A 21508-nucleotide genomic window follows, 5' to 3' on the forward strand; every position below is an offset into this window, starting at 1 on the left:
GAGCATCCTAGGCAGACAGGGTGGTAAGTGCAGAGGCCCCGAGGCAGGCCAGTCAAGGCCACAGCTGGAGCAGAAGAATTGGATATGGAGTTTAGGGTCAGAGTCACTGAGAGGGGAGGTTTTATTGTCAGGATGGGTGGCACGGGCATCCAGGGAGACCTCGTCAATATCAGCTTTTCTGTGTGACCTGGGAAAAGAATCACCTCTCCTAGACCTTTCATCTGTGGACACCCCTCAGGGCTTTTAATTTTACCCCTCCTGTAAAATTAAAGGCTTTAAGAACCCCGGGAATGCTCAAGCCCTTCACCTAGCTCAGAGAGAGCTGGAAACGTAAGGTGAGCTGAGGAGCCGTGGAAACACTTATGTTGGAGGAGGCTCCTTTCCCCCAAGAAGCTCTGTCTTCTAGAACAGGTGGTGTGAGTGTGGCCTCTACCTGAGGGGTCCAACCCAACGGGGGTTACAGGTTATAGGAGACTGGGCCCTTCCTGTCTGTATTACTTACCATCTTGTGTCAAACAATCCCACAAAAGCAATTTATAGAAGTAAAGTTTCATTTTAGCTCACAGTTGGAGGGTGTAGTCCACCATGGCAGGAGCCGAAGGCAGGGGGTCACATGACAACCGAAGTCAGGGAGCAGCAGAGGAGTGATGCTCAGCTCACTCTCTCCATTTCACTCAGTCTTGGACTCAGTGCATGGGAGAGCCACCATATGACTTTGTGGAGGTCAGAGGACAACCTTGTAGATCCAGTTCTCGTCTTCCGCCTTTATTTGGGTTCTGAAGATCAAACCCAGGCCGTCCGACTGGCCTGGTGAGCACCTTTAGCTGCTGAGTCGTCTTGCTAGCCGTTGTACTTCCATTTTCTTTTCTGTTGAAAGGAGGTAATTATTGCCTCTCAGAGGTGGGGTGGCAATGGCTAGGGTGACCCCTACAGCATGTATGGCCAAGGGTCTCACTGGATACCATGACTGCAGTCCCCTAAGCTTTCCTTCACCTCTCTGGGTTCTTGGACCAACCATTAGAGCTGGGTCGGGAGATGGGGGAAATGGTACCCCATTTTACAGATAGAAATACTGTGGCCTGAGAGGGGAAGTAAGCGACTTGTTTGTGGCCACCTTTTATATCTGCCTCTGAGATGAGAGCTTCTTTGTCAAGCGAACAGTGCCTATTGTGTGTTTCCTTTTTTCCAAAAGGGACTTTCTCACCTAGGAGACAGACATATGTGTGTCTCAACCGGCAAGAGGAATCAGTATTTGTTTTGTGAGGAGGAGGAAAACGGCCTTGGCAGAGGGAGTCTGTTTTTCCGTGTTAGAGCCTTTCCACTTCCTGCCCAGGACAGCTGCGTGTGTGCTCCAGAGTGGGTGCTCCATGTGTGCTCCAGGACGGTCACATGGCCCCTCTCTGCTGCATCCCAGCCTTCGCTGAGAGTCCGGCTATGCCAGGTGCAGCCGGGAGCCCTCATCCGCGGCTGGTCACAGTCCCATCGGACTCACGATGTGCCCTGGTGTTGCGCCAGGACCCTTTGCGAGCATGGGAACAACGTGGTGGGTGGGTCTCCAGACAGTCTGCTGGGTGCAGTGGAGTGGCCTGCTGGCTTCTCAGACTGGGTCGCTTACCAAGGTCAGAAGTCGGGACCTTCTTCCTAGAGGCTTTCTGCCCCTAGAGGTTTCACAGACCCACACAGCCACACCTATCTGTCAGAGCTGTTGACTGGTGGATCTGGGGTGCCGACAGGCTGGGCTCTGTCCCTTCCAGTTAAGGCCACATTCACATTCACAGGTTCCAGGGTGTGGGGTCAACTTCTCCTGGTGAATTTTTTTTTTTGTTCCCTTTTGGTATTTTTGAGACAGTGTTTCTCTCTGTAGCTCAGGCTAGCCTTAAAATTGTGAGAATCCACTTCCCTAGTATTGGGATTACAGGGACTCACTGTCTTTGTTTCCAGGTGGTTCTGATACCTGCTTGCCTCCTGTCTCTAGCTCACTTCTCTGCTTGGTTCTGTGGTTGACTGGAGCCACTGCTGTTGGCCTGGCCTTGTGATCAGCTGATGTAGGGACCGGTGAGCTTGGCTGAGCCCTGGAAGCATGCTGAGACCGCTGTGGACTTGGGCGATCCAGGTGGGGCCAGTGGAGGTCTTGGTCAATGACTCCTCAGGAACCCTGACGTCTGGAGGGACATTTATCAGAATTGAGCTGGGGGTCCAGAGGGGGTGGCCACAGTCATCACTCAACTCTTAACATCCCCTGGGGGATGTGTGTGTATACATTTTCATTGGACCAGCCTAGGACTTGTTTCTGTTTCTGGTTTCTGGCTGGTTCTTTCGCGCCCCGCCCCCCACTCCCTTTTTTTTTTAAAACAGGGTCTCATGTAGCCCAGGCTACCCTGGAATTTGCCATGTAGCTGAGGATGACCTTGAATTCCTGCCCCTCCTGCTTATACTTCCTGAGTATTGGGATCAAAGTGTGCATCATTGTGCCCATTTGTCTGGCGCTGGGCATTGAACCCAGGCCGTCTTGCATGCCAGGCAAGCACTCTACCCATGGAGCTCTGTCCTCAACCCCCCCGAAGCTTGACCCTTTGCAGCCAGGAAATCCCCTGTGATGTCCTGTGTCTGCTCAGGTCCGCATCCTCCTCTATTGTCTTTGTGCGGCTAACAATGAAGAGTTCTTCCGCCTGCCGCCCCCAGCTCAGCTGCTTTCTAGACTTGCTTGCATTTGCAGCCCCCTGGGAGCAGATGTTTGTCCCTGCCATGTTCCTATGAAGAGGAGTCCGGGAGGCCCCTGGCTGGCTAGTTACTTAAAGCCCGCCGCAGGTAGAGGCTTTTGTTCTTCAGGGGACACTTCTTTCTGCTCGCTTGCTCAGTTACTCGTCAAACATTTCTTTGGCATCTGGGAGTTTGGCGGTCCTCTGGAGGCTGGACTGGAAGACCCTGGGTGCTAGAATAGGAGTCGTGGCCCCCTGGGGCAGGGGCCGCTGCTCCACCAGGGAGGCACACTGACCACCGTCCAGTATGGGAAAGGAAGGAGCAGGCAGAGCCCAAGTGACAGAGGCCCCTGGGCTGGGTCCCTTCAGGCTCCCTGGAGTTGCAGGAAGCCGAAGTGGAGGCAGTTTCACAGTCCTGAAAATGGTTTTTCGTTTTTGCTTTTTTTTTTTTTTTTTTTAAGAGGATATGCCAGGGCGTGAGAACTCCTGTTCCTGGGGAGGAAGGACAGCCTTCAGTGGAGACAGTTGGCCTGGGAGCTGGGAGAACTGGGTCACAGCTGCTGACCAGTGGCTAATTCACTGTGTGACCTTGTGGGAGTGATCCCTGCGCCTCAGATTGCCATCTGCAAATGAGGGAGGGGGTTGGGCCAGACAGGTTTCTGTCTGCTTACGGCTAGCAGCCACACCACGGTGTTTGGTGAGGTGGTCCATGTGTGTATGAAATGTGGCGTGCATTCAAGAAAATAATTAAAGTGGGGGAGGGGTGGCATACACTTTTAATCCCAGCATTCAGGAGAGGCAGGCAGATCTCTGTGAGTTCGAGGCCAGCCTGGTCTACCGAGTGAATTCCGGGATGGCCAGGGCTACACAGAGAAACCCTGTCTCGAAAAAACCCAAATGAATGAATGAATGAATAAATAAATAAATAAATAATAAAAATGAAAATAATTAAGGGGCTGGAGAGATGACTTAGTGGGTAAGGGCACTTGCTGCTCTTCGTGAGGACCCAGGTTTGGTTCCCAGCACCCACACTGGGTGACTCACCATGGCCTGTAACACCAGCTCCAGGGGATATGACATTCTCTTCTGGGCACACCATGCATGTGGTGTACATATGTACATTCAGGCACATACACATCAAACAAATCTTTTTTTTAATATTTTTATTTTGTAATTAATTTAATTTTACATATCAGCCACGGATTCCCCTGTCTTCCCTCCTCCCCCAATTTTTTTTTTTAAGAAAACAATTAAATACCTTGAGTCTTTGATTTCATAGGTGTTGGTTGGGTTAGGTCAGGGACTATTCAGATTATATATATGCATATAAACACATATATAATATATATTTATGTGATATATATAAAACAATCGATAAGTACAAGCAACTGGCCAAAGCGGACATGGTAGGGGACCAGCTGGGGCTTGGCATGTCCCATAGACGTCCCCAGTGGCTGCTTCTGGCTCTTCTCTGGGGACTTTGTTATTGTACCACCTTTGCTCAGAATCCCGCCTTGTGTTTGCACCTTCGGTTCTGATTTTCTCAAAGCGGAGGAGGAGGGATTTCAGGTGTCAGGCCTTGCCCTCTCCGTTCCCCATCCCCACCCCTTTGCCTTCCTGCTGCTCTCCTTGCCTGGATGTCTTGTTTTCCAGCTGGGTGTGTAATCGGGAGGGTCCCGTTATAGCCCGTACTTAGCTCCAATTAGCAGTGGTGAAGTCTTCAGTTTGGCTATTAGTTGGGACCAGAAGAGGCCACCCACCTCCGGTCCCTGGCTGATACTCCCGACACTTCCCTGCCAGTGCCTGTATGTGCTGGGGCACAAGGCCCGCAACAGACTTCCTGGAAAGCCTAGGGCATGGGGCTTGCTTTCCTTCTTAAAGTTTTATTGTAAAATAATCAAGCTTAGGAGTAGAGTGAAAGAATGCTGTAGTACGGAGCTTGAACCACCACCCAGAGTCAGGAATTTTGACATTTGACGATTACAGAGGAAGTTGTACATACCATGTCAAGTCTCTCCAAGTATGCCAGGATGTATTTTTGTTGTTGTTGTTGTTTATTTTTTGAGACAGAGTCTCTCTATGTAATCCCGACTGTCCTGGAAATTGCTCTGTAGACCAGGCTGGCCTTGAACTCACAGACATCCTTCTGCTTCTGAGTGCTTGGCTTAAAGGCGTACACCACTATACCTGACCACCAGGATGTATTTTAAAATGTTCTTGGGTCTAAGCACACCATCTTCAGCTTCATATTAAAAGTGCTCCAGTTGTGTCTAAAACGTTTCCCAGACATTAAAAAACAGAAAAACTCAGAAGCCAACATCACAGTCCCTGGACTGCTACTGGTGTCCCTTTGACCAAAGGGTCCCAGAGCATCTGGAAACAGTCCCTCTGATCATTTCAATGCACATCCCCAGGCCTCCGCCCTCTGCTCTGAGCAACAGGCAGTCTTTGCCATGGCTCCCAGTCAGCATCCTTGATCAGCTACAAATTTTAAGGCCCGGGGACCTGCTTGGATGCTCATCCTGGGTAGCCCGGACCCTCTCTTCACCCAAGTGCCCCCTTCCCTGGCTACAATAGTAAATTGGCTTCTCCCACTGTGACTGTTAAGTGAGCTCCTTAGCCTGTCATGTTGGAAATAGAGTGGGGTGCAGAGTGAGGCCACACAGGAGCCCTCTGAGTCACGCTGGTGACATCCCACCTATTCACTTCCCGTACCTGGTGGTTGATGGCTGTGGAATGTAGAATAGGATTTGTCTTAGTTACTTTTCTTCTGCTGTGATGAAATACCACGACCAAAGCAACTCCTAGTAGGAAGAATTTATGTCGGGCTTGTGGTTCCAGAGGAAGCTGGCTGCAGGTAGGAGCGGCAGCTGAGAGCTCACATCTCAACCCACAAAGTCTTCTGAAACCCCAAAGCTTGCCTCCTCCTGTGATACATTTCCTCCAGCAAGGCCATGTCTCCAAACCCTCCCCAAATAGCCACCAAGTGGGGGGATCAAGTATTCAGATGCCGGAGACTTACTGGGATATTTCATTCAAACCCACAGGCTTCTTCCCTCTTCCTGACAGTAACCTAGGAACAGTTACAAAGTGGCTGTAATGGGAATGTGTTTTGTTTTGTTTTATTGTTTTCTGACATTTGACTTAGGTTTTGAGATGTGTGCATGGTGGTGGTGGTGCTGCACGATTACAGGAAAGAAGCGACATTTATTGAGCACCTGCTGGATGCCCAGAACTTTGGAGTGGCATTTTGGTTCTGGGGCATTGTAGTTACTCAGTCTTTGTGAGCTGACATGGCTGACCACCTTCCCTATGGCTTCTGTGGGAAGAGTGTGGTGTGTGGAGAAGGCACCCAACTTCCTGTACATAGACTTTTGGGACACGCTAGTACCTTTAAGATATGTGTGTTGAGGTCACAGTGGTAGGTATGGCTGCCTCCTGCCACCACGACACGCACATATTTGTGGACTGATCAGAGGACAGAGTTAGTGTTGCCACCAGTGAGGGCTTCCGCTGTTGCCGTCATAGACTTTGAGAAGAGCAGAGAGATCCCTTTTACCCAGTGAACTAAGAAGCATTCCCAGGGGAGGAGAGCTCGGAGCTGAGCAAAAAAGTGTGGTTTTTTTTTTTTTTTTTTTTGTTTTGTTTTGTTTCATTTTGTTTTCCAGAAAAGGCCAGGCTAGCCTTGAACTTCTGATACCCACTTGGCAGGCCTGGGGACTGAACCCAGGGCTTTGTGCATGCTTAGGCAAGCATTCTGCCAACTGAGCTACATTCCTAACTCATGTTGACTATCTTCTGTTTCTGGCTGCCAGGGTGCCCTGGGCTGGAGGGGAAGGTAGTCATGGGTTGGGTGGGAAGGAAGAGGGTCGAGTCGCAGTGGTTTGGCCCAAGGGTGTGTCTGTGAGCAGGTCTCCACCTCTCATCCCTAGAGTCTCCACGCTCCTATCCCAGAGTTCTCCACTCCTCATCCTACCATCAGTACAGCTCTGGTCCTGCACCTGGCATGCTCCTGCAGTGGCCTGAGTGGGGGACTTTCAGTCCCCAGGGCCTGATGTCCAGGGTACACCCCAGGGAGCATGACCTTCTGCTCTGTTGGCCTCGTGACCATGAGCTACCAAGGCAGAGAAGAGGTAGGTTCTTGGCAGCCACCATTATCCAGGACCATGGGGACCCTTCCAGGGAGGCAGGCAGAGGGCTGGAGAGGGCAGAAAAAGGAATGGGGGTGGGGGGACGGCATCCGGGGATGTGACTTACTCTGCCCCTCCCCCCCACCACTTCCCATAACCATTTCCATGATTTTCACATTCAGCATGAGTCACTCTCATCCACACGCCTCCAGGGCTCCCATCCAGAATGGGGACTGCAGAGAGTCTTCAGGCCGAGGAGCATCTCATGCTGCGTCTTCTCTTAGACTTATTCCCTCCCAGGTGCATGATGTCAAACTCAGTGTCTCCTTCCAGGCTGACTCCAGTGGACCCTCCCTGGACTCCCCAAGGAAGAACAAATTGCTGTGTCTTGTCTCAGCATCCTGGTGGGTCTCATGACTCCCACCTGCCCATCCTGGCTGCACTTAGCTGTCTGTCGATGGCGGATCGTGATTAAAAATTCCACTCTGCCCTGGTTAGACTGAAGAACTGGTTTTACAAACCTCCCAGCATGGCTCCCTCACTGTCTGGAATGCGCTCTTTGCGTGGGGAGTCTTCGGAATCAGCTTTCTGCCAACGGGAGGGTAGAAAAGGATGTGCCCCCCCCGCCCCCCCCTTCCTGGATGTGCACTCTGCGTGTTTTGTGATGGCCACAGCTCCCACCCATGGGCCAACTCAGGAAGGCTACAAAATGCCCCCTGAAGTCTTTCTCTGGCGTAGGAAAGCCTGAGGGAGGAAAAGAGCCCTTAAATAAGGTGTGCATAAAGAGAATGCACAAGGCACGCACTTGTAAATGCCTGTGATTCCAGCCCTGGCAAGGTGGAGGTGGGATGATAAAAGGGAGGCAGGCTAGCCTGGGGACTAGCTTGGCTACCAGGACCCTCACCTGTGTGGAACTGCCCACAGTGAAGTGAGTTTCTCCATCCCTAAGAGTCAGCAGTAACAGCCCTTTTGAGAAGAGTTTCTACTTACCTATCTAGATAAGGGAATGCGGGGGTGGGGCACGGGGGTGGGGTGGGGATCTGGCCTGAACTAGTTTTGGGTGCATTCATAGTGAGTCAAACTGTGTTCTCCTAATGAACTTTTAGGAGAATCCCCTATTGGCCATCTCATGCTTATGCATATTTGGGTGTGCATATGATTAAGATCAGATGTGTCGTGGAAAGGGACATGTGCAGTCAGCAAAGGCATTTAAAACCCAAGCCTGTCAATCAAAACAGAAAACTACCTGGGCTGCTCCTAACTCCTTCTCTTGGACGCCATCAAAGGAAGCCTCCCGTGAAGCTCGGCAGCATACCTGTCTGTTCTATCACTTTGCTTTTGAATGACATTTCCTTGTTTCTTTGGACCCCATCAAAGGAAGCCTCCCGTGAAGCTCAGCACCATACCTGTCTGTTCTATCACTTTGCTTTTGAATGACATTTCCTTGTTTCTTTGGACCCCATCAAAGGAAGCCTCCCGTGAAGCTCGGCAGCATACCTGTCTGTTCTATCACTTTGCTTTTGAATGACATTTCCTTGTTTCTTTGCAGTCTGTTTTTGCTTTTATTTCAATTATTTGATAAAGACACTGAGAACCCAGAAACATGGGATGTAGACATTAACCACTGGTAACAGGAGTTCAAGGTTATCCTCAGCTATGTTGTTAGTACTAGACCAGCTTGGGCCATATGAGACCCTTCCTCAAAATAAAATAAAATAGGAGGCTGGAGAGATGGATCAGTGGGTAAGCGCACTGGCTGCTCCTGTAGAGAACCCAGGTTTGATTGCCTGTACTCACATGGCAGCTCACAGCCACCTCTAACTCCAGTTTTGGGGGATCTGACTCCCTCTTCTGGCCTCCTTGGGCACCAGGCACATAAGTGGCACACAGACACACATGTAGACCCAACACATATATGCATAAAATTTTTAAAAATTATAGCAGCAGACTTTTTTCCTATTTGACAGGTAAGCAACAAGACCCAAAGTGAGGATATGCTATGGCCAAGGCAGGCCCAGAATGCCAGCTCCTGACCCCTTTCTCTAACTGCTCCGTCCTGCTCTCTATGGAAGAGAGCCTGGCATAGAAGCCCGGGAGACATGCTGTATTCCATCGGTGACAGTCATCAATACTGTAGGCTGCCTCCATTTATAAGACTGCAGAGAATACTCCAGTTAGAAGCAGTATTAGTCAGTGCTGTGGTACTCTAACAAGTTACCTGAGCCAATCACCTTGTGAAGAGGAAAGGTTCATTTGGGCTCACTGTTTCAGGAGTTCCAGGCCATGATCTGTTGGCTCAGTTGCTTTGGGGCCTAAGATGAGGCAGTCCATCATGGAGCGAGCACATGGTAGAGAAAAGCCATGCACCCTGTGGCCAGGGAAGTGGCAAAGAGGAAGAGGAAGGGGCTAGGGGTCAGTTGTTCCCTTCAAGGGTGTGCCCCCAGCGAGCTGAATGAAGATTTCTGATTTGGGGGACTGGGGAGATGGCTCAGTGGTTATGAGCACTCACTGCTGTCCCAAAGGTCCTGAGTTCAATTCCCAGCACCCACATGGCAACACACAACTGCCTGATGCCCTCTTCTGGTATGCAGATGTACATGCTGACAAAGTACCCACATAAACAAACAAACAAACAAACAAATAAATCTTTTTTTTTAAAAAAAAAAAGGCTTCTGATTTGGCCCACCTCCTCAAGGCTCCACCATCCCCCAGCAGCTCCACCTCAGGGAGCAAGCCTTGACCCTCTAAGGGATACTTGGTTGGAAAAAAGAAAGATTTGACTTTTCCCTGCAGCCCGAGTTCAAAGACTCCCTGAATCCATCCACAGGACAGACTTTTTCTCTCCCTCTCCTCCCCTAGTCTTGCTCCCTATCTGATTTGGATTCCTTGGGCCCCCGTGGAGCCTAACAGAGTGCCTGAAACATATCAGGAGCCTGTTATGTGCCTTAGGGGTGGAAATGGACCTCTCTAAGTGGAAAGCTCTTCCAGTTGGGGGTGAGCCAGCCAGGCAAACCCAGCCACACACTGAGGACATGCAGGTGCTGGGGCACCACACAGCATGGCTTGTTTCCCAGCAGCTTTGAACAGCTGGGCCTGTCTCTGCCCACGGGAAAGCTGAGCGCCAGGCCGATTCTGAAAGGACCCAGTTTACACTGAACAACGGGGCTCCTCTGCAGAAGGGCAAAGAGGCGGCCTGGGCTCACAGTCTGAGGCCTGGCCCACAGACCGCAGGCAGTATGTTCTTTTCCCACCGTGTCCCCAAATGGGCATGGCCTGAGCCCCTATCTTTATGTCTGTTTAGCTGAAGCTGTCCCGTTTGACGAATGGGCCGTTTGCTTCCTGCACTGGGGTTGGGGTGGCTGGCTGCCGGGGCCGGGCTATAATTAGCGAAGGAGCGGACCGGATTGCCCGCTGGCATTGACCGATAACCAGACGGATAAACTGATGTCAGCAGAGATGTAAATATCATCTTGGGAAGTTTTAAGTTCCTGGGAAGATTCATGCCTGCTTCTCGCCACGAACAGTGCCGCTCCGGACACCTGCTGGAGGAGCCGGGGTCAGCCTGTGCTAGGGTGGCGACCGTGTGAAGGATGACGCCATCTCAGGCTGACCAGGAGAGACTGGCCTATGATGGCTTGGTGCGTGGTGGTGAGGGAGTCCGGAGGCCTGGGCTTTGGCATCCGCTGGGGCAGCTTCGCCCAGGCTTTGGTGGCTGGCGCTGTTGCTACCGGCTAGCCTGGCGAGGAAATGGTCATGGCGTCTGATGGGGGAATGTGATGAGACCAAGAGGAGTTTGGTTTACTGCCAGCAAGACTGTCCTGGAGTGGTCCCAGGGCCCCAGGGAGCTTGTAAAAATAAGAGAATCCACCCATTGTCCTTCTGCGGAGGGCTGAGATCGGCTCTGTCTGAAGTTGTCCCACAGCTCTGGGATTTAAGGGATGGATTTAAAAGCTGAGCAGAGGCTCAAGCAGGAAGGAGGGGTGGGCGGGGCCTGGGGGCTGGGACCGGGTAGGAGGGTAGCAGACAGAGGGGAGAGATCAGGGCCCAGAGCCCTTCCTGGTGGAAAGAGGAACTTTTAACAACAGGATGCCTACAACTTCCAAGAGCATATGGAATCAGTTCTGGAAACATTGAAGTAGATGAGCTGTACAGTTCAGGGACAGGGTGAGGGTCAAACTTTTCACCAAAGGATGAGATAAAGCCCCACCCCTCCTGTCGGCAAGAACCTGGGTCCCGCATATTTGATTCCCTCCATGCCTGGGCTCTGACAACTCCTGTGCTCCGAGGAATGTCGTCATCTGTGGTGGTTTGAATGTTTGATCCCCATTCGGTGGACTGTTTGGGAAGGATTAGGAGGTGTGGCTTTGTTGGAGGAGGCGTGTCAACGGAAGTTGAGCTTTGAGGTTTCGGAAGCCCATGCCAGGCCTACCTAGTCTCTCTGTCAGTGCTTGTGGATAAGATGTAAGTTCTCAGCTACTGCTCCAGCACCATGCCTGCCTGCCTGCCTGCTGCCATGGTCCCTGTCATGATTGCGCCAAGCTGCAGGTGTGTCGGGGCTGACCCATCCAGGGCTGACCCATGCAGGGCTGACCCATCCAGGACTGACCCATCCAGAGCTGACCCATCCAGGGCTGACCCATGCAGGGCTAACCTATCCAGATCTAACCCATCCAGAGGTAACTCATTCAGAGCTAGGATGCTGTGAGCAGCCCTTGGGCATGGAGTCAGAAGGGGACCTGGCTTTTTTTTTTTTTTTTTTTCCGAGACAGGGTTTCTCTGTGTAGCTTTTTGCCGTTCCTGGATCTCGCTCTGTAGACCAGGCTGGCCTCGAACTCACAAAGAGTTCACCTGCCTCTGCCTCCCGAGTGCTGGGATTAAAGGCGTGCGCCACCACCGCCCGGCGGGACCTGGCTTTTTAGGCAGGTGCTCACCAACCACTTCAGACTCTTTTTTTTTTTTTTTCTTTTTTTTTTTGAGACAGGGTTTCTCTGTATAGCCTTGACTGCCCTGGACATAACTCTATAAAACCCGGGTTGGCCTTAAACTCACAGAGATCCACCAGCCTCTGCCTCCCGAGTGCTGGGATTAAGGGTGTGTGACCATTCCCAGCGTAAGAATTGGCTTTTTAATGTCTGCCCACTGTATGTCTCAGAAAACCCTGGGAGCTGAGGCCAGTCTTGCTTAGACCATGCTCTGGGTTTTAGAGTGCCTCTCACCAGAGAGCCTATAGTTACTCTTTCTCCGTCAAGGGTATAGTTTATTTCTGTGGCTGTCATTTTCTTATAGGGAGGTAGGATGTGTGTGTGTGTGTGTGTGTGTGTGTGTGTGTGTGTGTGTGTGTGTGTGTTTGTCTGTCTGTCTGTCTATCTGTCTGTGTTACATCTGTTGCCCTGTTAATTTAAAAAATCTACCTACATGGTCATTTTGACCCCTTTGCCTGCAGTTTCTCTGCTTCGGCTGACTTGTTCATATGGAACTGCTGACTGATTCTGTCCATGCCATTGGCCTCCTGGTCATGCGTACTGGAAAGACTTTCTTTTTAGACCAGGAGGTGGGTCTCAGCCGTCTTTGCAAACCAGGAAGACTCAGCTTAATATCTAAGAGGACGCTGGGTCTGAGAGACCTGGTTTCCTGGTAATTCTTTCAGCTGTTTCTGTGTCATAGTCAGTGTGACTCCTGGTATCCCTGTCACTTCTCAGTGCTCAGGCGGAAGCAGGCACTTCCTTTTCCACAGATAGCCTTGGCACTATGGAGGATACGATGGTCTGTGAGGAGCCTCTTATGGCCACTGAAAGGCTGGAAGTCAGTCGGGGCAGCCTCTGTGTTCTCTAGATGTGGCCCCGGGGTTGCCCAGTCCCCAGCATAGCTCACCAACACAGTCAATAATATCCCTCACTTCTCTTACTTTGGATGTGGCTTCTGTTGCTCCTCCATGCTTTCTGTGGACTGGAGAAGTCTACAGATCTAAGGTCCTTTCTCTGCCCTCCAGAATGCATAACCCGGATGTCGGAACCCTTGCTTGGACAGATTTGGGGAGAGTGATGTCTAATTCAAACCTTGAGATCTGTGGAAATTGCAGCCCAGGCTTCTTCAGCAGACACAGGGTGTCAATGCTGGCCAGACTTCTTTAGTGTTGGGACTGCCAGGGCGATGGGGGTGCCCCGAACTGTCAAAAGACTACCTGTCCTGGAGATTATGTCTAGGGGGTCATGGGAATAAACAGTTAAAAAAGAACAATAAAGGCCAATGAAATAGCTCACTGGGTAAAAACCTGAGTTGCCTGAGTCCAATCTTCAGTTTCACATAGTGGAAGGAGAGAACTAATTCCCAAAAAGTTGTCTTCTGACTTCCACGTTTCCCACCCCTAAATAAACAAATACATGTAAAACAAATCAAAAATAATGTATATTTCATACTAATAAGTACAAATCCCAGAGTGGCAGTGCATGCTGTAATGCCAGTACTTGGGACACAGAGGCAGGAGGATTACAGTTTAAGGTCACCCTGGGCTACACAGCAAGTTCAAGACCAGCCTGGGCTATGTGAGACCCTATATCAACAAAACAGACAAGTTAAACACCCCCTTCCAGCATGCTAATAAGCACAAAGGGGGAAAATAAATCAGGAAAAAGATATAAGGAGTTGCCTGGGGAGGGATCCCCGCTTCATCATTAAAAAATATTTTTTAGAGAGACAGAGAGAGAGAGAGAATGTGAGAGTCTCTAATGTAGCCCAGGCAGGCCTGGAATTCCCAGTCCTTCCACTTTAGAACCCTGAGAGGTGAAATTACAAGCATGTGGACCATAACAATCGGGGATTTCCAGTTTTTAATAATGTGGCCCCACAAGGCTTCATGGAGCTGGTGATAACAGAACACACACAGAGGATTTGGGGAACCGTGCCGTAGGATGTTGGGGAAGCATTTTCTTCCAAAGGGGAGCAGAAGGCCATGGGGTGAGCCTGTGTGTGATTGACAGCCCTGAGGAGCCTGGGTTCTCCTCGTGGGAAGTTACACCATGTGGCTAAGTATGTACCATGTCTCAGTGTTAAAATGCCAAGAAGGGGAGATTGCACTTAGATGTCCTAGAAATCTCCGCTGTTCTGACATTCGGCCTTCTCAGTGGTCATTCATAAGGGAAATTCCTTGTTTATGAGACTGAGTGAAGTGTCTGCTCCTTGAGCAGCTGGGAAGTGTCCTTGGAGTGGCGTGCCTGTCGAGTAAGTGTGACAGTGACCCTGTGCCCCCATGTTTCTAGAATGCTCATCTTTATTATCTCACTAAAACCTTTCAGAAAGCTGTGGGGTGAGCAGGACAGGAGTGTGTTCATATCCATTATTCAGATGAGAATGTAGACTCCTGGCCAGTGTCCCAGAGCTGAGACAAATGCACGTTCTCTGACGCTGCAGGAAGTGGCATTTCCTTGGTCCACCAGCACTGTCCGCTACACTTGGTGTCAGTCTTCGGGGGCCGTTATAACACACTACCACAGATTTTTTTTTTCCCTCATACCTTGGTGGGTTGAAGCCTCAGAAGATCAAGTTGTTGACAGAGTTCTTTTCTTCCAGACCCTCTCCTTGGCTTGCGGATGGCCGGCTTCTTCCTTCTGTGCGTTTCTGGTGCCATCTTTCTTCTTCTCCTTCCTCTTCAGACAGGGTCTTATGTATCCCAGGCTGGCCTCAAACTTGCATGTAGCCAGAGATGTCCTCAAACCCCAATTCTCCTGCTTTCGCCTTTCAAGTGCTGAACCGCCACCCCGGTTTATGTGGTGCTGGGAATTGAACCCAGGGCATCCGAGTTCTAGGCAAGCACCCTACCAAGTGAGCTATCCTCCCAGCTTGTAATCAACTTATTCTTACAAGGACAGCACTCGTATTGGATTAGAGCCACCTTAATGATCTCATTTTAACTTAATTACTGCTTTCAAGGTCCCAACTCTAAATATAGTCACATTCTGAGGCACTGGTTTGTGGGGAAAAATAATTGAGCCTAGAGCAATTGGCTCTCATGTGCAGTTCTTTGGGCGGCCCATGTCTTGTGGCTGGTACCACAGTTCCAGAGAGATCCTTGGAGTAAAGTCCTGACATCTTCCTCCTCCCTGCCCCACCCCCCTATTAAAGGCAGGGTCTCATGTAGCCAAGCTGTCTCCAAACTTCCTGTGTGAGGACTAGGAACTTCTGAACTTTCTGACCCCACTTTCTAAATGCTTGGATTGTAGGTGTGTACCACTGCCCTTGGTTTATGCTCTGTAGTGGGTCAAACCTAGGGAGACCTTCCTTCATGCTAGGCAAGCATGCTCCAACTGAAGCATTACATCTCTGCGGTCCCTCACCTTCTGGTTCCTCACCTTTTTCTTTTTTTGTGCAGCTGATTGGGGGCCTGGTCCTGTCGGTAGGGATCTACGCAGAGGTCGAAAGGCAGAAATACAAAACCCTCGAGAGCGCCTTCCTGGCCCCGGCCATTATCCTCATCCTCCTGGGGGTGGTCATGTTCATTGTCTCCTTCATCGGGGTGCTAGCTTCTCTCCGGGACAACCTGTGCCTTCTCCAGTCGGTAAGTGCTTCCTCCCAGCCCTAGGATGGAGGGAGTGGTTCTTGGTGCCTCTAAGAAAGCTGAAGAGCCTGTCGCTCTGCCCCGGCTGGCTCTGTTCCTTCTGTCTTTCACACAATCCAGCTGCCCCAGAACATTTCCTGAATCAGCCACTGTAGCACAGTGGTCCTGGTCCGCCCTGGCTACCTCACATCAGCATGTATGTACATCTGACTTGGATACTGCTGTTCCCGAGATGCTGTGGTCTCTGTATTCCCAGCTGTTGAAATGACAGTCAGCTGAGAGCAAGCAAAGCCGGGGGATGGGATGATGAATCATCAGCTCACGCAGCCAGCAAACCTGTGGGGGCCAAAGATCCTCACGGTACCACCGGGCAAGGCTGGGCAGTCTGTTTTGCCACTTCCAGCAGGACTGCTCCTGCTTCCCATCTTCAGGCACAGAATCTTTATGGCTTTTGAGTCCAGGGCGTATTACTTGGACACTCTGGCCAGAGTCCCAGTACACTGGAGTGCCTGGCTCAGATCACATGACCATCGGGTGGAGTGTTGTTGTCAACACAGCCCCTGTCTGTAGCTGAGGGATGCCACCCTAATGCTGGGGACACTGGGTGCGAAGGCCCATGTCCTCTGATGCATGTGTGTCTTCACCTCACCGCCCCCAGCATCCCTCTGATGGGGTAGCTTTATAGTCAGACACAAGCAGGCTCTTGGGACTGCCCAAGGCTGGAAGTTGCTAGCATCAATTTGGTCAATATCTTTTCTCAGATAAGGGGATGGAGTGTGTGTCCTCCAAACTTCAGCCCCCCCCCCCTTCTATACTTGGTTGAGTAGGAAGCCCCTGCTGAGCTGTTTGGGGGGGGGTGGAGTCTCAGGGATTGGAAGTGCGACCCAGGCCTGCCCCCTCTGGCTGTGTTAGAGGGGGGATAACCACTCTACATGGGGGAGGAGCCTGCTGTTCATCTAGCCGCCACTGAGGGACAAATAAGAGGAGTGTCTCCCTGGGGCAGCTCAGCCACTCTCTAGATTCAAGCCTTCTTGAGCATAGTCCTGTGTTCTGTAGGAGGGGCAGCAAGGCCCAGTCAGGGAGGCCTACCACCTTATTATGCTTGATCTTAGCGCAGGTGAGGAGTCTTTCGAGCATTCTCTCCGTTCCCCCCACCACCCCACGATTCCCCTGAATCTCTGAATCTTGTTTTCCAGTTTATGTATATCCTGGGGATCTGCCTCATAATGGAGCTTATCGGTGGCATAGTGGCACTGATCTTCCGGAACCAGGTAGGCCTGCGGGTTCATCATCAGCCCTGTGTGTATTGAGCACCTACTGTGGGTGTCTTGGGCTTTACCCAGGGTCCTGCCGTGGGCAGGGTCGATAGATGGTTTCTTTGAAGATAGATGGTAACTACTAAGAAAATGAAGTTGGGTGACCGGGGATAGCCCAGACCATGCAGCACTGTAATCATGGGAAGGGGCTGAGTGGGCAGAGGCAGGAGGAACCACTGGGCGGGCCCGCAGAACAGTGCGGATTGGCGTCTGCTCGGCCGGTGGGGTAAGGTGTAGGGAGAAGGCTGCAAGGCGAGGTTGGAAGGCTGGCGTGGGGAGTAGATAGGTCCTCAGAGGCTGTGGGTTAGGTGTCCTGGGTGACTTTGAAAGGCAGTGAGCTGTTAGAGAGCTGTGTGCAGGGAAGGAACATAACCTGCCTCACGTCTCGCTCTAGCTGCCAAGTGGAGAACAGGCAGTGAGGAAGTAAGGGTGACATGGGAGGCTGGGACAGTCATCCAGAGGAGAAGGAACGGTGGCTCCGAGGGAAGTGGAGGCAAATGTCCCCAAGCCTGACATAATGGGATTTGATGTGCGTTCTGGGCCATTGTACTGCATACAGGACTGAGGGGAGGTTGGGTGAGTGATGCCTGGCACCCAAGGCCCACCAACACTGGGCACCCAGCAGTGTCCGAAGAATGAGAACCTAACAGACCGGCACAAGTCTCACAGCTCCAGGTCCCCAATGCCTTCACTGCAGTCCACACTCAGGTGCCTCATACGAGCTGTGGGGGCCTCGGTCAGGTCACGTGACTTCGCTGACCCTGAGCACTCACTCCCGGAGTTTAGGGTGAATGTGATGAACAGGGCACGGCTCAGGTGTACACTAGACCCTCCTCGGCATCTCTTGTCCGAGATACTACTAGTGATGGTGTAGAGCCGTCTTCCGGCTCAGGGTATCCTCTTTTTCTTGGGATGCTGGGGTGGAACCCAGGGGCTGCACACACTAGGCAAGTGCTCTACCACTGAGCTGCACACCAAGCTCTGCCTTTTCTCCTGCCATCTTCCTCCACTGCCTCCTTCTGCGTTATAGGTAGGGCTTGGTCCCTGGCCTTCCAGGCACTGTTAAGATTATGTCTCATCAGGAGGCAGAGGTGGGCAGATCTCTGTGAGTTCAAGGCCAGCCTGGTCTGTATGGTCTAGCTGGTTCCAGGACAGCCAGGACTATGTAGAGAGACTGTTTCAAAACAAGACTGTGCCTCAAGGGCTGTTGCTGAATCATGTAACTTGTTGGAAGTTGATCCCAAGTCACCAATTACTGTCCCACACCCTCAAAGAGCATCATGTCTAATCCCTACTCCATTCTGCGTCGGCATGGTGGTGTTCTGACCCAGGAGGGAACGTGAACAGTGAGACCCAATCCTAAACAAGTATAACCTACCTAGGACCTCAAGGTCTGCTTCCTAATGGGTGAGTTTGAAGACATTCAGGAGAGAGGGCCAGTTGCCACTGAAGAGGTTCAGGGGAGAGTCATCAGTGCCCAGAGGGATTAAGAAATCCTTCCTTCCAAGAACAGAAAGACCCGTGTGTGTGTGTGTGTGTGTGTGTGTGTGTGTGTGTGTGTGTGTGTGTGTGTTTTCTGAGACAGGGTCTCCATAGTCTGGCGGCCTCAAACTAGCTGAATAGCAAGGATGATCTTGAGCCTACTGCCTGCATCTCCCAAATGTGGGGATTACAGATGTGTGCCACCACACCCCAGGCCCCTTTAGGTGTTTTGTTTTTTTCTTTCCACTTTTCAGCTATTCTGAGCTGGTACTGGTTCACTTCCCAGCAGTCTCAGGTAGAGAGAGGTATTCAGCCCAGTTGTATATGGATATGCTCTTCTGTGGTCAGCAAGGCTCTCAGTGGGCCAGCGGACTTGCAGGGGTCTAGGTTAGCACTTTCCTGGCTGAGCCCCAGGGCTGGCTCATGGTCAGTATCAGTCCTGGCTTTAATAAACCTGTCCCTTCCAAGGAGCAAGTCCTGCTTCTAGTATGCCTGTCCAAGGCTGTCAGAGTTGTCATTTCCCAGTGCTGTGTAGGTCAGCCATGGCCATGACATCACTTCCTTCTTTTAAATGAGGGGGCTGAGCTGAGTGAAGGCCACTGCCTTGGGAGCCTCTTGGGACCTCCAGTCCTCACAGCTCAAGAAGCCAAGGCCTGGGTCAGGAACAACTTTCTAGTTATCCCCACACCCTGTGGGCTCCATGGTCCATGAAATATGAGCTTCATAGTGTGTGAGGGAGTTCAAGGCTATCCCTCAACTCCTTGGTAAATTTGAGGCTACCTCAGCTACTTGAAACCCTGTCTCAAAACTAAACGAAACATGCCAAAGGCCAAGTGTGGTAATGTAGACCTTTAGTCCCAGCACTCAGGAGGTAGAGGCAAGTGCATCTCTGTGAGTTCAAGGCCAGTCTGGTCTACATAATGAGTTCCAGAGCAGCCAAGGCTACTTAGAGAGGCCCTGTCTCAAAAAAAAATAAAATAAAATAAAATAAAATAAAACAAACAACAACAACAGACCATGCCAAAGTGATTCTTCTCTCTCTCTCTCTCTGTCTCTCTCTCTCTCTCTCTTTTTTCTGAGACAGGGTTTCTCTGTGTAGCTTTGCGCCTTTCCTGGATCTTGCTCTGTAGACCAGGCTGGCCTCGAACTCACAGAGATCCGCCTGCCTCTGCCTCCCGAGTGCTGGGATTAAAGGCGTGCGCCACCACCGCCCAGCGCCAAAGTGATTCTAAAGGATAATGCAGAAGAGATGTTTGGGAGAAGGCAGCCCTAGCTCCCAGCACCTCCCCCAGCGCTCCCTGTATAGGACCATCCCCATGTTCAGTTCTCTAAACTGTCCCTTTGGGTCGTCATGGAGACCATGTGGAGGCATGGCTGAGGATTCTTCAGCATTCTCTGGTGGGTTTGCCACAGAACCCTCTGGAATGACCTTACCAGATGAGGATGGCTCAGAGCTGATCTCTGTGGTCCCCAGAGTGGGGAAGATGACCACTTCCGAAACCCTCCTTGGGGAACAGGGCTTCTAGGTTTTTGTTTGTTTGTTTTTTTGTTTTGTTTTTTTTTTCTGCCTGCCTTGGGGAATGGGTCATGACCAAGGAACCAAGAACAACAGCAACAAAAAAGTAAACATATAAAACAGTGACACACGCCTGTAGTCCCATGACTGGGGAGACTGAAGCAGGTGGATTGTTGAGGCTCTGAGGCCAACCTGAGCTACATAGTGCGTTCCAGGTTAGCCAGGGGTATATGGCAAGACCCTGTCTCAAAAAAAAAATCACAATCTAGTCATCATAACACTTAAAGTTGTTAGAACACAGCGGGCCTGGTGGCTCACACCTATAATCTCTGAACTTCTGGAGCCTGAGGCTGGAGGATTGCAACTTTGAGGTTTATGTAGGTTACATAGTAATTCCTTATTTCAAAAATTAAAAAAAAAAGAAAAGATCTGGAGAAACAAACCAGAGTGGATTGGGTTGGTTTATTCTCGATCTATTTTTTTTTTCTCTAGCTCCTGAGTTTTTCTTTTTTGTTTTTTTGTGGTGGTGGCGGGGAATGCTACATTAAGCAACAAAGACAGCAGCAACAACACAATCAACCAGCATGCCCCCTTTGGCTCCACTGCATAGATTTCATAAGACAGGAGCCAGGCCATCGCTGAGCATGGGGGAAGCTGCTGGGTGGGGGAGGGGGTCAGTGCCAAGGAGGGAATAGGGAAGAGGAGGAGGAGGAGGAGGAGGAGGAGGAGGAGGAGGAGGAGGAGGAGAAGGGAGGGCCCAACTGCTTCCTTGAGAGAAGGCAGATTTCTTTAGCCATTGGAGAACAAGTTCAGTGTCCAGCACCGTAGGCTGCCTATTAATTCTGAGAGTCTGCTTTGTGTGGCAACTGAGAACTAGTCATCAGGCCAGGCTCTCAGGGAGCAGCCAAGGCCAGTTAGTGATAAGTAAATGCTTGGATTTGAGAAGAAACTGTCCCTGAGCCAGGTGAGATATCTGCACACAGGGGGACCCAGAGATCAGAGTGCCGTGGCTCCTAGTCTGTGCATATGTGTGGTGTGTGCTGAGGAGTCAAGTGGGGCCGGCAGAAAAATGTTCAGTGCTTTGACCCTGGGCATAGGAAGGGGACTTGGTGACCCCACAACCTGAGCTGTATGCTCCATTCTTATTGTTGTCCTAGCTTGCTCTAGGTTTCACCAAGAGGGCATCAGGGGGGTCAGAGGTGGCAAAACTGAGCAGAAACACTGGAGGGTCTTGAGCTATAGCTGGTTGGTCTGTACTTCTCTCCCAGGCTCCCTGCCACCTCTCCCAGCAGAACAAAGTGACTTCAGATGGCTTTCTGTCTTGATCAGAGGATGCCTTGGTAATTCCTGATGCCAGGCCAGAGACTGGCAGGCAGCACCACCCTGGTTATCTTATCTTGGCATAGCAAACTAGCTGGCACTTAGGATATCTTTAAGTCAGGGGCAGGACAAAGCTGGTGGATCCACAGTCCCCTTGGCTAAGCAACTGGACGTGTAGACAACTGCCTGAGGTCTTAGGAGCTGTCCAGAAAGTGACAGAAGCTTTGGGTAGCCTACAGAGGGGCCAGAGCAATTTTATCCCTAGAGGGGCTGGATCGTCCTCGGGCAGCCAGCCTGTGGGATGCTCTTGGAATCCTTCACACTTGTCCCCTGCACAGGAGCACCATATGCCTCCGTCCGTTTAAACTAGTCCAAGACTTCTCTGGGGTGAGGCAGAGGCATCCAAGGCTAGAGATCTAGATCTAAAGGAAAATTCTGGAAAGGATAGGTCTGCATGACTTTATCTGGTGGTTTAACACACTTTGAAAGTCACG

At 51.0% G+C, this 21508-nt stretch overlaps 1 protein-coding gene across 2 annotated transcripts in view; it reads left to right on the forward strand.

Annotated features, from left to right (window-relative positions):
- Window positions 1-21508, forward strand: part of Tspan15 (tetraspanin 15) — a 46675-nt gene that overhangs the window by 11898 nt on the left and 13269 nt on the right. Inside the window, exons 1-3 of one of the 2 annotated variants that reach the window (XM_052744876.1) lie at window positions 10267-10467; window positions 15195-15380; window positions 16577-16651. In XM_052744876.1, coding sequence (XP_052600836.1) covers window positions 10420-10467; window positions 15195-15380; window positions 16577-16651 — 309 coding nt within the window. In that variant the 5' untranslated portion in view covers window positions 10267-10419. Of the gene's footprint in view, window positions 1-10266; window positions 10468-15194; window positions 15381-16576; window positions 16652-21508 lie in introns of those variants that run through there. The other variant, XM_052744875.1, reaches the window with a different exon arrangement.

The sequence above is a fragment of the Peromyscus californicus genome, unplaced genomic scaffold, assembly GCF_007827085.1.
Source record: "Peromyscus californicus insignis strain IS unplaced genomic scaffold, ASM782708v3 Scaffold_19__1_contigs__length_69161282, whole genome shotgun sequence".
Lineage (NCBI taxonomy): Eukaryota > Metazoa > Chordata > Mammalia > Rodentia > Cricetidae > Peromyscus > Peromyscus californicus.